General features: G+C 45.9%; 1 protein-coding gene across 3 annotated transcripts in view; it reads right to left on the minus strand.

The window, feature by feature from the left end:
* Positions 1–12,391, minus strand: part of ZC3H6 (zinc finger CCCH-type containing 6) — a 76,535-nt gene extending 64,144 nt beyond the window's left edge. For 2 of the 3 annotated variants that reach the window (XM_073339896.2, XM_073339895.2), the window contains exon 1: positions 12,122–12,391. In XM_073339896.2, the coding sequence (XP_073195997.2) occupies positions 12,122–12,213 (92 nt within the window). In that variant the 5' untranslated portion in view covers positions 12,214–12,391. Of the gene's footprint in view, positions 1–11,337; positions 11,593–12,121 lie in introns of those variants that run through there. The other variant, XM_073339897.2, reaches the window with a different exon arrangement.
* Between the last annotated feature and the right edge of the window lie 3,051 nt (positions 12,392–15,442).

Raw genomic sequence — 15,442 nt, forward strand, 5'->3', positions numbered from 1 at the left:
TGAGCCAGCTTGTCCCCAAACAGAGGGAATGGGGAGAACAGGAGCGATGACTGGAACACTGCTCTGGACTAATGAGTCAAAATGGTCCCTTGGGGTTGCCAGGGAAGGGCATGTGAGCTGGCAAAACCCTGAATCTGACTGCCTCCTCCTATAGAATGTATGCCCTTTTCTGGGGTAGTCCTGCTGTGGGAGGGAAAGGCTGCCTAGATGTGCACTGTGGACATTAGTGCCGCTGCTGTTGATCACCTCTGCACCACTGGCGCGTATGCCTCCAAGGAACATAGGGTAGCCTTTGAGTCCTTGAAGGAGTGCAGAGTCTCATCCAAAAAGAGTGTTTGGCCACTGAAGGGCAAATCCTCTATGTGCTGCTGCGCATTGGGTGCACTATCCAAATTCTGCAGCAAGGAAGCCCTTCTCATGGTCACAGCCGAGGCCATCCCTCTGCGCAAAGTATGCACAACGTCCAGTGCAGACTGCAATGAAGTCTTAGCCACCAATCAGCCTTTGGTAACAAATGCCCGAAATTCTTCTCTCAAGGCTTTGGGCAGCTGGTCTGCAAATTCAGACATAGTTGTTCAGTTCACAAAGTTGTACTTGGATAGTAATATCTGCCGGTTAGCAATCCACATCCACAAAGAAGAGGAGATGTAAATCTTCCCGTCCAACAGGTCTATTTGTTTAGAGTCCCTATCCTTGGGAGTGGACTTAAACCTGCCCTGCCTGGCTCTATCATTCACCATGATTACAAGTAGGGTATCTGGGGCCAGATGGGAGTAAAAACCCGCAAATCCCTGCACCAAAATGAAGTAGTGCTTTGCTACAGGCCGTTCTGAAGCCAACATGCTGCAGAGGACTGTAGCAGGCTCAAGGAGCACATTGTGAACAGGAAGGGCAACTCTCCCAGGGGCAGATGGCTGCTGGGTATCCACTAACTCATGGGTGTTCTCCTACAAGAACTCAGCTTGAGTACTTCGGGAAACAGTCAAGCACCACAAAAGTTCAGGCACACCTTGAAATCCTCCAGTACCAAAGGGAAGAAAGAGCCAGACTCCACGGAATTGTCTGGAGAAAAAGGATGAAGCGGTTAACTGTGCCAGAGCTGGATCCTAGTCCAGGACTGATGGGCCTGGATATGAGGACTCTGGAGGCTCCATTAGGGGAAGGCTCACCAATGCCTGGCCTGTGATGACTTGATAGTCACCACCACACACCTGGTTCATGATCTCACCCTTGAGCGAGATGAGGAGTGGGACCTCTGCGACCGAGGAGTGTTCCACAGATACCACTGGTATGGATAGGGCATTGATGGCTAGTAGATGCCAGGCCAGGGACCCACATGCCAACCACAAGACGAGCACCAATCCTGTTACCCAGAACGCTCCAAGAATGGCCTCTGACGCGGGTCAAGCAATGGAGAATGAGAGGAGGAAGATCCCACTGTGGATGCCGAAGAGTCTCAGGCTGCAGAGGATAAAGATGAAGCCAGCCCTGAGAGTGCGAGCAACCACACTGACTTTTCTGTAGCCCAGAATGACAAGGGAGATGGTGGAAACGGTATCAGCAGCACTGAATATGCCTCTGCTGTTTACAGTGTTGGAAGCAGTGTCGACCCCGAAGTCAGCAGTGCACTAAGGTAACTGATGGTGCCAAAGTGGAAGGCAGGGAATGCCGCCATAGTAATATCGCTGACAGTGGTCACAGATGTGCCAAAGATGATCCTGGTACCGGAGAGGTCCCTTGTGCTGAGCCTGGCACCGGCCCCAGTTCTACTGACTATGAAAGGGAAACATCGGGGTACAGTGCTGACGGACTCACAGGTTCAGCGGCCTGCACAGCCAATGGAGCTATAAAAGACACAGCCCTGGCAAAGTCCTGGACCAAGGGTGTGGTTGGGACAGAAAGGCAGACGAGGTTATGTTGCTGCCTGACACATGCCAGTGCAGAAACAGCTGGTGCAGGCATCACCCTTATCAGTACCAGAATCAACAGACGCCCTGGAGCCAGAAACAGAGTCAATGGTACAGGATCTCCGACCTCCTTGACTGATACCAGGGAGCAGTTGATAGGACCTGCTCCATCCCATGAAAATGGTATTCACCGTGCTGATCCACACTCCATCTGGACAAAGAAGAGGAGTCACCACATGACCTGGAGTGGCCTCAATTGATCTTATGTAACCTTTTCCTTTGTGCACTCAAAAGGGAACTCCTCCATCTCTTCGGAGAGGTACCAACTCCAGCACACGAAGCAGCAGCACTCAGAACTCAAGGGCAACCTCCAATTTGACAAGACCCTTGGTGCCGAAGCAGATGCATGGCCTGTTCAACAAATGCTGCTTCAGATGAAGCTCCCTTGGCACTTGGGTCCATTTGGTGAATGATCTGCAAACTGAACACTGCTCCTTGATGTGGGTTTCGCCCAGGCACAGGCAGCATCCTGTATTGGGATTGTTGCTGGGGACTGCTCCTCTACATGAGGAACAATGTTTAAACCTTTGTGAAGGCATCACCAGGGAAATACTTAAACTACACCTAACTAACACTAAATTAACACTATACTAAGGGTAATAAATAGCTATATACAACTAGAAAAGTCACTAAAAATAGAGGGACTGTGAGATGAAAACCACAAAGAGGTCCAACTTCAGCCAGGATTGGTAAGAAGGAACTGAGAGATGTAGCAGTGTTGCTGCCTCATGTAGCAAGGGGATGGGCTATGGCCATGAGTCGCAAGCACTGCCATTGTATGGGCACTGCTAGGCAAAATTATCTGGATCAGGTGTGTGCACGCCCAGCGCACCAATGTGGAATACATGGCTGTATCTTCTCAAAGAAGGCGGTTTCCCTGTGGGAGTGCAGACATTTTCCCAGCATTTGTAGTGAACTATACCAGCATCCATTACTTCATCATGAACCCACCACAGTGCACACACATCCTTTTTATTTTATTATTAAACTTTTAATCAATTTTTTATTAATAGACATCTGTGCCCTCTGTTTAAACACATCTTTGACTGATGTGGTGTGAAATAAAGAGACAGTCCATTCACAAATTATCAAGGATTTTGCTTTAAAATAGGATGCTGCCACTTACAACTTTAAAGTGAGAGGAAGCCTTAAAGAGAAACAGTCACCAATAGTTTGCAGGACATTACTAAGACTAGAAAAAGTATCAAGTACATACAAGTTAACAAGCTGCAAAACTGTACATCTAACTTATCACTTACAGAGATGTGTAATCAAAAAAGGAAAAGATAAAAAGATGACAAAATTGAAAACCTTACACAGTAATGCTTTTACTACTCAAACTTGCTTTCTTAATCTGTACAGACTGCATGAACGGAACTCCTACAATTTAAGCAATTTCTTATAAAATTTCAGAAACCTAGCTATTATGGTAATACCAGTATATGTCCATTCAACAAAACTGAATCCTTTTCTTCCTAAATTAGAATTCGGTGTTGAAACATCAGTCTTGCCTATTATCTGAAACTTCAGTTGAGAGTAAAAGGAGGTTTTCTGTTAGGAAAGATTAGTTCTTACACATGTATATTTTGTAGACATTGGACCTTTTTGTGTGACAAGAAGTTGTGGTTACTAAAATCATACAGACCACTTACAAGAGCAATAAAACAGACTGGGCAATGGAGGTGATAAGTACTTAATTTACCAAAAAGTCCAGCAGAGAAATAATTAGACCTAAAAACGGAAAACAGGCCACTACACAAGACTGGCAAAGGCTAACCAATATGATCAGGACGGGGGCTACAGACAAGGAACAGCCAGTTTATTAGTAAGCACTCCCTGCAATAACGAAGTGAAAGATTCAAGCCAACTGTTAAACATTTTCCTGACGTCCCTTTATGTAATACCCTCCCGACCCCACAAAAAACTTTGCTAACTTTGTACTAAAAAATTGCTCAAGTCCATCTCCTACAAGCACAATAATAAAAATATATCATGTTAATCACCAATTAAAGCCAACATTCACATATATATCTCTACTGTCTCAACTTTACTGCCAGTCACAAATTCTGCAACTTCATACGAAACTCACTTGTAATTCTAACAGAGCCACTCCAAATGCAGATGTCCAATTCCTCATAATTACACTCAAACACAAAAGATAAATATTTACCTAATTTTCTCATGTATAAATGACATCTAGACTTTAGTGTTACAGCTATTCTACTGGAAAGATATCTATCTGCCTGGGGTCAGAGTTTAGGTTTTGCATTTCAATGTGACTCTGAAGAACTGGATATCAGCATAGTGAGTGCTCTATGTTGGAACTGAAATGTGTGGATTGTGTATATTTGGGTAGTATTGTATGAGAGTTGTGATTGGTGTGGATGAAAATGTTGGCTTAGCTGGTGATTTCTTTGTTTTTATTGATTGTATTGATGGGAAATATACTTGATTAGCCTTAATTTGCATGTGGGAATTTCCCTAGTTTTTAATTGGCAAGAAAACAAAATTATTTTTATATAAATTCTGCAGGAACACAACAGTGCTCTAATTGGTCATGAGAGACTCAATGCAGCGAGCATGCACTAGGCTCACCTTCTGCAGACGTCTGGACATATGTAGCGGAGTGTGTGCATTTGGATGTAGGGTGGAAGGTTATAACTGGTAGAATACCAATTGGGGGCATTTTAGATGGGAAATTTTATCAATGTTGAACATATCAAATGTTTTAAACCAGTCAAGTTTAACATGGTGAATACACTTCCTGTTTCCATGACTACCTCCTCCCCCATCTGTCCCCTTTTCATGTCTGTCAACATCCCTTGTAACTGCCTTCTACATTCCTTCAAGTTGTGCTCTCTCTCTCTCCCTTTCAAACAGTCCTCCAAAATACCCTTCTCCCCCAACCTTTCCATTCATGGTTCCCTCTCCCCTAAAGCTTCTTTCACACACCCATCTTTCATGCCCACATGTGCCCTGGAAGGCACAGTGCCAGGCAGAAGGTGTATGGCTCCATGGACTTTTATCCCTCCTTCACTTATGTTCACACTGTCACCAGTTATGGAGAAACGATAAATACAACTGCAACTTAACTGAGGAGAAGCTATATTTTTTAAGCAAATTTTGTACACTCTATAAAATTCCAAAGAAAAGTCAGATCAACCCGAAAACTGGTCTGTTGGGTCGAGGGCCAAGGCAGACCTGGAGGGTAAAATCCAAATCATTTGAACAAGAGGGTTCCCAAGACAGGGCACCCTAAAATGAGCTTTTTCCAAAGTTGCAAAAAGCTTTTTAAGGGGATATCTACATAGGGAAATTTACTGACATAACAACATCAGTATAATTATACCACTGTAACTACGCTGGCATAACTCCCCATGCACATGCTCTTTTTCAGAGTGCCTTTTTTTCACTTTAGCTTAAATCACTTCCAAAGAGCAATACAAGTTAAACTGAAAAAGGTACTCTAAATCCCAAAAGAGCATGCCTTTTGGAGAAGTTATATTGGCATAGCTGTAGCAGAATAATTATACCAGTACAGCTGTGCTGGAAAATTTCCCTATGTAGACAAGTCCTAGTGTTTTTTTATATACACCTATGGAAGAAACAGGGCAAGAACTGAATACAATGTATATCACTCAACTTTCGTAGCCAAGATCTGGTGCATGGTACCAAAAAAGAAGGTCCATAATTGTAAACATGAAGTTAACAGACCTTTTGGGAACTACAGAGTGAGATGAGGCAGAGCTGGCAATTCTCTTATGGATTACTAGCATGGAACATACACTCTTTGATGGAACTCCTGACACAGCTTCAACACCAGCTCCCCTTTGAACGTAAAAGAGAACAAATAGGGGACAGGAAAAACGCTTCTCTGCAGGGATTTGTACCAAAGACCTCTAACATCACAAAGCAGACATCTATTACATGATGTAACAGAATAACTCTTTTACCTGGTTGCATTATTCTTACATAGGGTAAAGAGAGAGACATGACATAAACTTGCTGGTTCAGAGTGTCTTACTTGCCCTCATAAAAATATCCCTTTTTGTGTAGCAATATCCCTTGCTACACAAGCACTCCACTGGAAGCCAATAATTCTACACTTCTTTCTTCCAGTAACTGGCATTAATAAATCCCTTTGCAACTCACACGGAGAAAAGCATCATATACATTTAAACTAGAAAGGATGCAAGTATTCATCCCCTTTTACAGTTACAGATAGGAGGACTGAGGACCATTATATAAATGTCACTATACACACACACACAAACTGATGAAAAAATACTACCATCAATAATAATCAAGTGTACAGACAGGCAAAATAAGAAAAATGCTTCCTGAGAACTTAAGAGTTTGATTTAAGGATATTTACTTTTATATTTTGACACACAATGTTGACAATGTGTTTTAATGGTTATAAAGCTTTAACTTTTTAAATCTCAATGTCTACCTTCATTAAATAATTATTGTCTGACCCCATGTCTGAACTCCCCATTATTTCCCACAACTGTGAAAACGTAAGTCAATAAAAATGTAAATCAATAAAAAAAATACTTGAAGCAGATAATTTTGCACAATCATGGAAGTTTAAATCAATAAAAATGGGGAAAATGCTTGAAAATGAACACTGATATTATCCATTGAGATTATAAAAAAATAAAAATCAAATTGTGCCAAGCCTATTGCAGAGCCAAGTTTCATCCACTAAGCCATGCTACCTCTCACAAAGATCAGGTCAAATCTACATGCTCGGCCAAGCTGTCCACACAACACAGCCAAGCCTGCAACCAACTAACATACATACAGATAAACTTGCCCTCGCTAATAACCACACATGATAGACCTTCTGACTGAACACTGTTGTAGTTAAGGTGATAGGACTCGGGAGAACTAGCTATGCTAAAGACTTCCTATGTGATGCAGGGCAAGTACCTTATCAGGATTTTCAGGTGTCCATTAGTTTTGGCCACTGATTTTCAAATCAAAGGGCAGGCAGAGAAATCATCTGTGGAAGGGTTGCTGCTCTCCTGCCACACGGAGCTGGCTGGGTTCTAGTCTGCCTTTTGTAGGTAAAAGGCACTGGGAAACCTACCGTCAAACAGGCTATGGGGACATGATGGGAGTGGGTTTCTGCCAGGAAGGGCAACGACAAGCTGCTAGGGAAAAAGAAGGGACCTCTCCCCATAACCCCAGGTTCCACTGCTCTCAAGTCTCATTTTATCATTATTTAAAATAATGAAGGAAATTCAGCAGAAAAAAGACTTTGCTAAGATGGAGTTAAGATTTCAGCCACAAGACACTATCTTGAGTAGTTAATCTTGCATGCTGTCACCTTAGTTCCCTACTTCCCAGTTTTCTAGCATTTGCCATTCCTTTACAGTAAGAGACACGTGGAGGAATTTAACTCTGCATTTTGATTTTCTAATGTTTGAACTTGGACATTTAAACTCATGTCCAGGAAAGGTATGACTACCCCTAGGCAACATTATGTGGCCACAAACTTAACTCCACCTTAATTATTTTTTTTCTCTGGTGAATAAATATTTACATATTTTAAAATTTTCAAAGTAACTGGTCATGGCAAATATTTGCATATTCAATAGGGAGAAGAGACTTTGAACACTCATGAGTAAAAAGAGGGTGTATGGAGAGAGGGCAGTGGCCTGCAAGAGGTATAGAGTGAGGGCCTGGAAAAGAAGAGCAATTAGACAGAACAACATGGAGCCAGGATGAATTAATAGAGGAGCAAGAAAGCAGAGAAGAGGGACTAGGAGGACAGGTATGCTGGATAGCAGGATGTCTTGTGCTGTACCTCTCAAGCCCCCTCAGCTTTTACGTGCTTTGGCTCTCCAGCTCGATATCTTTCCAACTTTCTTGCTCCCTGACTCCCCTGAACTAAAATACTCCAGTGTTCCATGCAACTGGGGAGCCAGCGAGACCCAAGTAGGCTGGGGGCGAGAAACTTGCAAACTACAGTGGAGCAGAGAATGATAGAGACTGTATGCTGATTTAAGCTTACTGTTGCTCAGCCTACCTAACCCCAGCTCTATTTCTCCCACCACAATCCCTACTCTCTAGCACCCACTGGCCTTATGACTTATCAGAGCAGAGCACCACTCTGGTAAACCACAGGAAGTTTGTCAGACAAGTACTATTTCAGTAGCAGACCTTGAAGTTATGCTTGCCAGGGTGTGGATGAAGAAGTGCCAAGGAACTGGGGTGCCAGAAGGGACCAGGAAATTCCTGGGATAGCTGGAGGAGCCACAAAGAACAGGAAAGGCAGAAAACCTGTGAGACAGACAGGCTGGGCAGCCATGAGCCTATCTGGCTCACCTGGATATACGCAGATGATAGCTGGTGAGCTGAGACAGGCGGGGCAGCTTCAGAAAATGGTAGTAGCAGAATGAGCTGTTCCATCGGCTAACCTCAGTCAAATAGGCTATCTTGTGTGTTTAATTTTAAAATGTCAGAAATTTTCTACCTCAAAGATACTATCAGAATGTGCATAGGATATCAGAATGCGTACTTGTGTGATGACTGGGATTTGCGGTTGTTAGCAAAAGTTACCAAAAACATGAAACAAGCCAATTTTTCAAAAAAGAAACAATTTTCAAATGTTTCCTCTGCAAAAATTAGTAAAATTTCACTGCTAAAGTTACATAAGAAGTTCAGTTGTCCCACTGGAGAGTTATTTTGTCAGATTTGAAGACTAAATTAAATCTTCAGCATATAAAACAGAGGTAGTATATTTTAGTCATGCTTTAAATTGATATCAAAACACAAAATTACTTAAAGAATCACTAGTAAACCCTCCATAATTAATGCCTAACCATTCTGACTTATATTAGGTCATTATTATTATTTTTTTACAATAGTTATTGGTATAAAATAAATCTTACAGTCTGACTATATATTTAGAGAGGTGCAAAACAGCAAAAATGGAACCAGTACCTGATCTGAACTTTCAAATAAAAATATTCATCCCAAATCATGGAAAGAGCTATATTTTTAAACTTCCTGCTGCGGTAAACATGGCACTAGTTCAAACATGGCCCTACTTATTGCAATCAAGCCCCTTTATGCTTGTAGTTCAGTATTATTCAGGAGACCAAAGTAGTCAGAGTTGTACTGGTGCCATATTCTTTTGTATCTGTAAAAGCTAAGTATTCAATTCCTATGCCAGACATGCAGGGATATAGCTAGTAAAATCATCTACTGTGTGATTTAACAATATGCATGCCTGCGGATCAGTTTAAAAGCAAGGCTCTGATCCTGCAACTGATAGGAGCACCAGTAGACTGCTGCACCCATGCCAAGCCTCACTGACTTCAGTGGGGCTCTTGGGGGAAGTCCAGGAAACTGTCCACACCATGCGTTGCAAGATCAGGGCCCATTTTTATGTATTTATTTGAGCTCACAGACTGTTCTCTTCACTAATCCTCTTAAGACACCTGCTTTATTGCAGAAATGTTGTGGTTCTTTGTATATGTAAATAGGGCTGTATTTTTGTGTTTAGTGTTTATTTGCTGTAGTCTCAATTTGTTTGTTTCTTGTCTATGTAAGGAAGGGGTTGTTTCTATTTTTCCATATTTTTAAAAAATGCACACTGTGAGTAATCCTTCAGGAGAACTAACTTCATGTGAAAGTTGAGCTTTTTCTATTTAGTTATCTGTGCATGTAAAAAGAAGTCCTACATAGCTTTTTGGGGAGAAAAGTATTTTCCTCACTCAGTCAAAAGAGTTAAATTAATTTTCTTCATTTTTAAAAAATTAATCTTTAAAGTAAGACCGTGAAAAGTTACAGCCCAAAGCAATACTTTCCTCTTAAAAACAAACAAGATTAAACTGGGGTAACTGTGAAAGGTAATTTGCAACTATCTATAGCTGTAATGAAAATTTAATTCTTGTAATTCTAAAGATTAGATTAATGCCAAGATTGCTAAAATGTTAACAGAAGTGTCACTGATTTACATAAAATCAGGATCTGCAACCTTTTGTGTACTGCTTACCTACTATATTGCCACCCTTACTGATCTATGGGACTACTGCCATAGTAAAGTCATACTACTGATCTACTTATGTAGCAAAACACTGAATGCAAGGCAGAATTGGCTCAGACTACACACACTATAATTTTATGCTACTAAAAAAAATTATATTGTAGTAATGCTTCTATTAACGTCTTCAATTTGGAATGGATACTGATCAGTTACTCAGATTTTATCCAAACTATCAACCTAAAAACACTGCATTTTTCTTTTCAACAAGATAATACAAGGGACAATTCAATCAAAACTATTTTCACCTAAAGATGTTCAAACTGAAATCCACACCCCTTAAGTGTTAATCATGTTTTCTGTGATTTTTTTTTTTTTGTTTAGATGAGTTTGTGCCTGTTTCAGAGTAATCAACCCATAAGGAAAATTTGTAAACTTCCTAAAATGTATAATGCATTTTGACTGGGTTGAATTTGCATATCTACTGTAAAATGAGAAGGCATATATTTTATCTCTATTGTTTTTCTTTTCATTATGGTAAGTTTATGGTGAACACACCTTGCTATGAACTATTAATAGGGGTAATTCAGACAGTCAGTAGGATTGTCTATAAAATGTATTATTTATAAGGCATGCTTAATTTGTTTATTGTTAGGGCATCATGTTCTTCCAGAATTTAAAAATAGTATAAATAGATGTTAAGAAATGTAATAAGTTTAACAGTACAATTAACCTATTAAATTGAAGATATTTAAACAAAGCTATAAAATAAGAATTTAACAGTTTTCCCAGTGTAGGAATAAGTATACTAGTGAGCATAATTTTTGAAAGGCACTTTACATGTAACAATTTAAGCTATAATACTGATACTGAAGAATTTCAAATTAGAAATACTAGTCTTTAGTGAAACAATGGGAAAGAATTCTTGGGTCCCGGCATCACCACCAATACTTGAACGAAAATGTGAGCCAAACAGTTACAAAACCTGAAACAATGTTCTATGGTAAAAAGAGCATGTTCCATCAATATGTGACTGGTATGCAAGTGTATACTTTAAGCAAGTTTTTTGGGCAATTTATGATGTGGTCACAGTTCAAGACTAGTGATACATTAAAAAGTAAAAATACTGTGTCTTCCCTTTAACCCTTCAAATTTATTTAAAGGTAGCCTTCTCCATCATTAACTATTATATGCAGTAGCACTGAGATTACTTTAAAAATTAAAGATGGGAGGGATAATCGTGAGACTAAAAGTTAGAGGATCCAGAGGCTATTCCAGATCAGGGATTCACTGTGTGTTTTGGGAAAGACATTTAACCTATGTTGGCCTCAGTTTCCCTACCAGTAAAAAAATAGGATTAATAATTCTTACCCCACAGGGGTGTTTTGAGGTTTACTTAGAGGTTGTGTCATGTTTTTCAGTCATCTGATAAGAGCACTGTAAATGGTTGGGGAAGTCTGCAGAAGGTTGGGCAGCTGTTGAAAATCACCATTACAAGGGCACTCATGTGCTTTCTGTCCACGTGCCCTGAATGACGGGGAGTGGTGAGGCTAGAAGAGAATTTTGGGGCAGTGCCTAGGAAGGCCAGAGCTGTCTGAGGATAGGATCTGGACTGCCAACCAACAGCTGCAGAAAAGAAAGGGAGAGAGCCGGAAGAGAGCTCCTTACATCAGGAAAAGGACTCTGGTTTGCCGCGCATGGGGATTGAGAGGTGGCAAAGATAACGTCAGTCAGACCTTAATCTGCATAAAAAAAGATCCAGTTAAATGTGGCGGGTGTAATCTGGCGAGAAAATGAGGTTAAATATGGCCCTAGTGCGAGGCTCCCTGCATAGATTAAAACATTCTCTTCCACCTGACGGGCAGCACGGGGTTGGGGGGTAACAAACACAACGGTGACAGTCAACAGACACCCGCTGCACAGTGCATCGTATGGAAAGAGATGGAACCAAAAAATGAGATGTCAAATGCATGCAAGAAAATGCCCCTGTACTCAGGAGTCCCGCCACCCCCTTCCCTCCCCCCGCCGTATTAACCCCCCACTTCGCAGCCTGGAGGTGACCTGGCCCCCAGCCCCGCACCCCCTTACCCCGCTAGGCACATTAACCCACAGCATCACCGTTATGAGACGCGGAGAGAGAAGAATGTTACTCGACCTTTCGTCCCCCGCATGGTGCCTGTCAGAGTCGGGCATGTTTGGGTCAAGGACTGGGTTTGGGGGGTTGGCGAACAGGCTTTCAAAGGCCATGGTGCGGGCCCTGGGGTGAGCGGAGGAGGAGGAGGAGGGAGGTGGAGGAGGAAGGCAGGACACTGCTGCTGCCCGTGGTGGTGGTGAGGAGGAGGAGGAGGCGGCGCGCGCTCGGCGGCGCAGGAGGAGGAGGAGGAGGAGGGTCGGTCCCTCAGCGAGGAGAGATGATGAAGGTTTCACTCACGGTTACTTAGTGAGACACTAACAGTCACTCTGTGCAGGAGGCTGCACAGGGTGAGCCCGGCCGCCCCGCTGCCCGCTCTGGCAGTCCGCGCGGGCAGGCGGGGCCGGCGGCGCGGCGGCGGCGCGGCCCGGAGGAGCAGGCCCGGGGCACAGGAGGAGGAGGACACACGGGGGGTAGGGAGTGCTGGTGGCCGGAGATGCCCGGTTATTTCTTCCTTACAAACATGGCGCCCGCCCGCCCGAGACACTCGCACAAAATGGCGGCGGCGGCGCGGCCCGAACGCGCTCAGCGCCTCGGCCAACAACAACAGCTCCTTCCGCGCCAGGAGGAGTCGGGGGGCGATGGCGTCGCACTGCCGTCGCGGCGCCCCCGCCCCTGCGCTCCCATTGGGCCGCGCGGCTAGCGTCACGGAGCGGAAAGCCGGCGATTGGGAGAACTCGCTGCCAATCGCTGGAACGAGGAGGCGGGCCTTACCGATCACCGCCCTCCCCTCAGTCAGATTGACCGTCTCGGCAAGGAATAGCGTTCTCCTCCGCGGCGCAGGGATAGCTGAGGGCAGGGAGAAGAAAAAAAGTCCGCCCGTGTCACGTGCCTTTCAAGGCGCGAAAGGGGGAGGAGGGGCGGAACCGAGCCTGTGGCAGGGCGCAGGGTCTGGCCCAGGGCTGGGGAGGGGCAGACCCCTTATTGCCAGTGCCCAGCAGCCCTGGGTGGTGCCCGTACCCCAGCAGATAAATAACAAACCCAGGGGCGGTAACAAACCCACTAGCACCTGGCGTTTGACCCTCCGGGGAGCCACCTGCCCCCACGCACGAGCGCCCCCCTCAGGTCCACAGCCCAGCCTGCTGTGGCAGAGCGCATGGCGACGTGGGCTCGGGCTGGCTGCTTGAAGGGGAAGGCCGGTCATCCTCTCCTCTGCTGTGGCTCTCTGCCCCTCCCCAGCCTCCCATAGCCCTGTCCTGCCGACCCCAGGGCTTCCAAAATCATGGCACTGGCCCACGCCCATTGGGGTGACAGGGAGTGTTGCCCAGACACCCAAATACGTATTGGGTAAGGCCATTTTGGACCCTGCTGCAGGAGCTCTCACCCCATGTCTCCCCGTCCTCTGTCCAACAACTATTTCTACCCACAAATCAACCCTGTCTTTTCAGTCCCTACATCAGTTCTCACTCCCACCCAGGCCCAACATTGGTTCTGTCCCCACATCAGTTCTGCCTGACCCCTAGCCCCCACATCTGTTCAGCCCCCAATCTCTCCATCAGTTCAGCCCCCAACCAGCTGCTCCTAAATTATGCCCACACACACCAGTTTTGCCACCCCAGCCCCAACTCTGCTCTTTCTGAGGCTCTTTAGCTCCTCTCCGAGGCCTGGGGAGGGCAGCAGTGGGGTCCTCTCCTCCTTCCAGGTGTGGGGGCAGCTCCAGGGTTTCTTTACCCCTGCTGCCCTTTCCCAGGCCCTGGGGTGCAGGGAGCTCACAGGTAGGGTTACCAACCCTCCTGGTTTTGCCAGGAGTCTCCTGGAATCAGGTCCTATCTCCCAGAGGCTACTGAAGCCAAACTGGGAGATTTTAGGTGCTAAAACTCTGGCAGTGCAGCGGGGCTAAGGCAGGCTCCCTGCCTGCTCTGGCCCCACGCTGCTCCCAGAAGCATCCAGCAAGTCCCTTCGGCCTGTTGGGGGGTGGCACAGGGGTCTCCGCGCACTGCCAGTATCCCAAGCACCAACTCCTCAGCTCCTATTGGCCGGGAACTAGGGCCAGCGCTTGCAGGTGCAAGCAGCATGCAGAGCCCCCTGCCCCCTTTTCCAGGAGCCAGACATGGAGGCTGCTTCTGGGAGCGGCGTGGGGCCAGGGCAGGCAGGGAGCCTGCCTTACCCCCACTGCGCTGGCGCCTGAGAGCTGCCCGCAGTAAGCGCCTCCTGACTTGAGCCTGCACCCCGCACCTCCTCCTGCACCCCAACCTGCTACCCCAGCCCGGAGCCCCCTCCTACACCCAAACTCCCTCCCAGAGCCCGCACCCCTTACACCCTCCTGCAGCCCAACCCCCTGCCCCAGCCCTGAGACCCCTTCCTGCATCCAAACTCCCTTTCAGAGCTTGCAACCCACACCCCCTCCTGCACCCCAAACTCCTGTCCCAGGCTCAACTCGGAGCACCCTCCCACACTCCATCCCCACCCCTCGGCCCCAGCCCAGAGCCCACACCCAAACCCCCGCCCCAGCCCAGTGAAAGTGATTAAGGGTGGGGGAGAGCGAGCGATGGAAGGAGGGGAGGGGAGTGGGCGTGGCCTCGGAGAAGGAGCAGGGCAGGGGGGCACGGGTGTTTGGGTTTGTGTGATTAGACAGTTGGCAACCCTACTCACAGGAGCGGGGGAGGTGCAGAGGGGACCTTGCTCAGAGCAAGGGGTAGGGATGCCCTGAGCTGCTGGGCTCTTTCTGCCCTCTCCCATCCTGTCTCCTCCCCTTCATGAGGAGAGGGAGGAAGAGTTCTGCCTGCTTCCTGTAGCAGCCCTGATTGGCTGCTCTTCCCCAGGAGGTGGGGCAGTGGGGAAAGCAGCCAATCAGAGGGGTTTTCCCTCCAGTAGGACTGAAATTTGTTAGTGGGCTGGAGCATCTCCCATCATCACCAGACTGGCTACAACCCCGGCCAATCTGGGAGAGGGGTGTGGTCTAAGCCACGCCCCTTAGAGAGATTTAGGCTGGAAGGAGGCGATTTTCTCTGCTTGAGTTTCACAGCCATGAACCTCATCCCCTAGAGTTAGTCACCCCGATCACGTCAGCCCTTTTTGCACAACAAAACCAAAGTGGAGGAGGAGGATTTGGTGCCCGCCCCATATGCTATAACTCAGTGGTTAGAGCACCCACACAGGATGTGGGAGACAGGGGAATGCACACCTTCATATGAGGATCATGCCAGGGCTTCAGCGTGAGCTCAGGGCTGGGTGTCAGGACTTAGGCAACTTTGGGCATGCCCAGTGGCAGAAATTTAGGCGCCAAGGGGACTTCACTGGTAGAAACGTAGGCACCTAGGGAATTTAGGTGCCAACAGGGTGAGG

The sequence above is a fragment of the Lepidochelys kempii genome, chromosome 3 (assembly GCF_965140285.1).
Source record: "Lepidochelys kempii isolate rLepKem1 chromosome 3, rLepKem1.hap1, whole genome shotgun sequence".
NCBI lineage: Eukaryota > Metazoa > Chordata > Testudines > Cheloniidae > Lepidochelys > Lepidochelys kempii.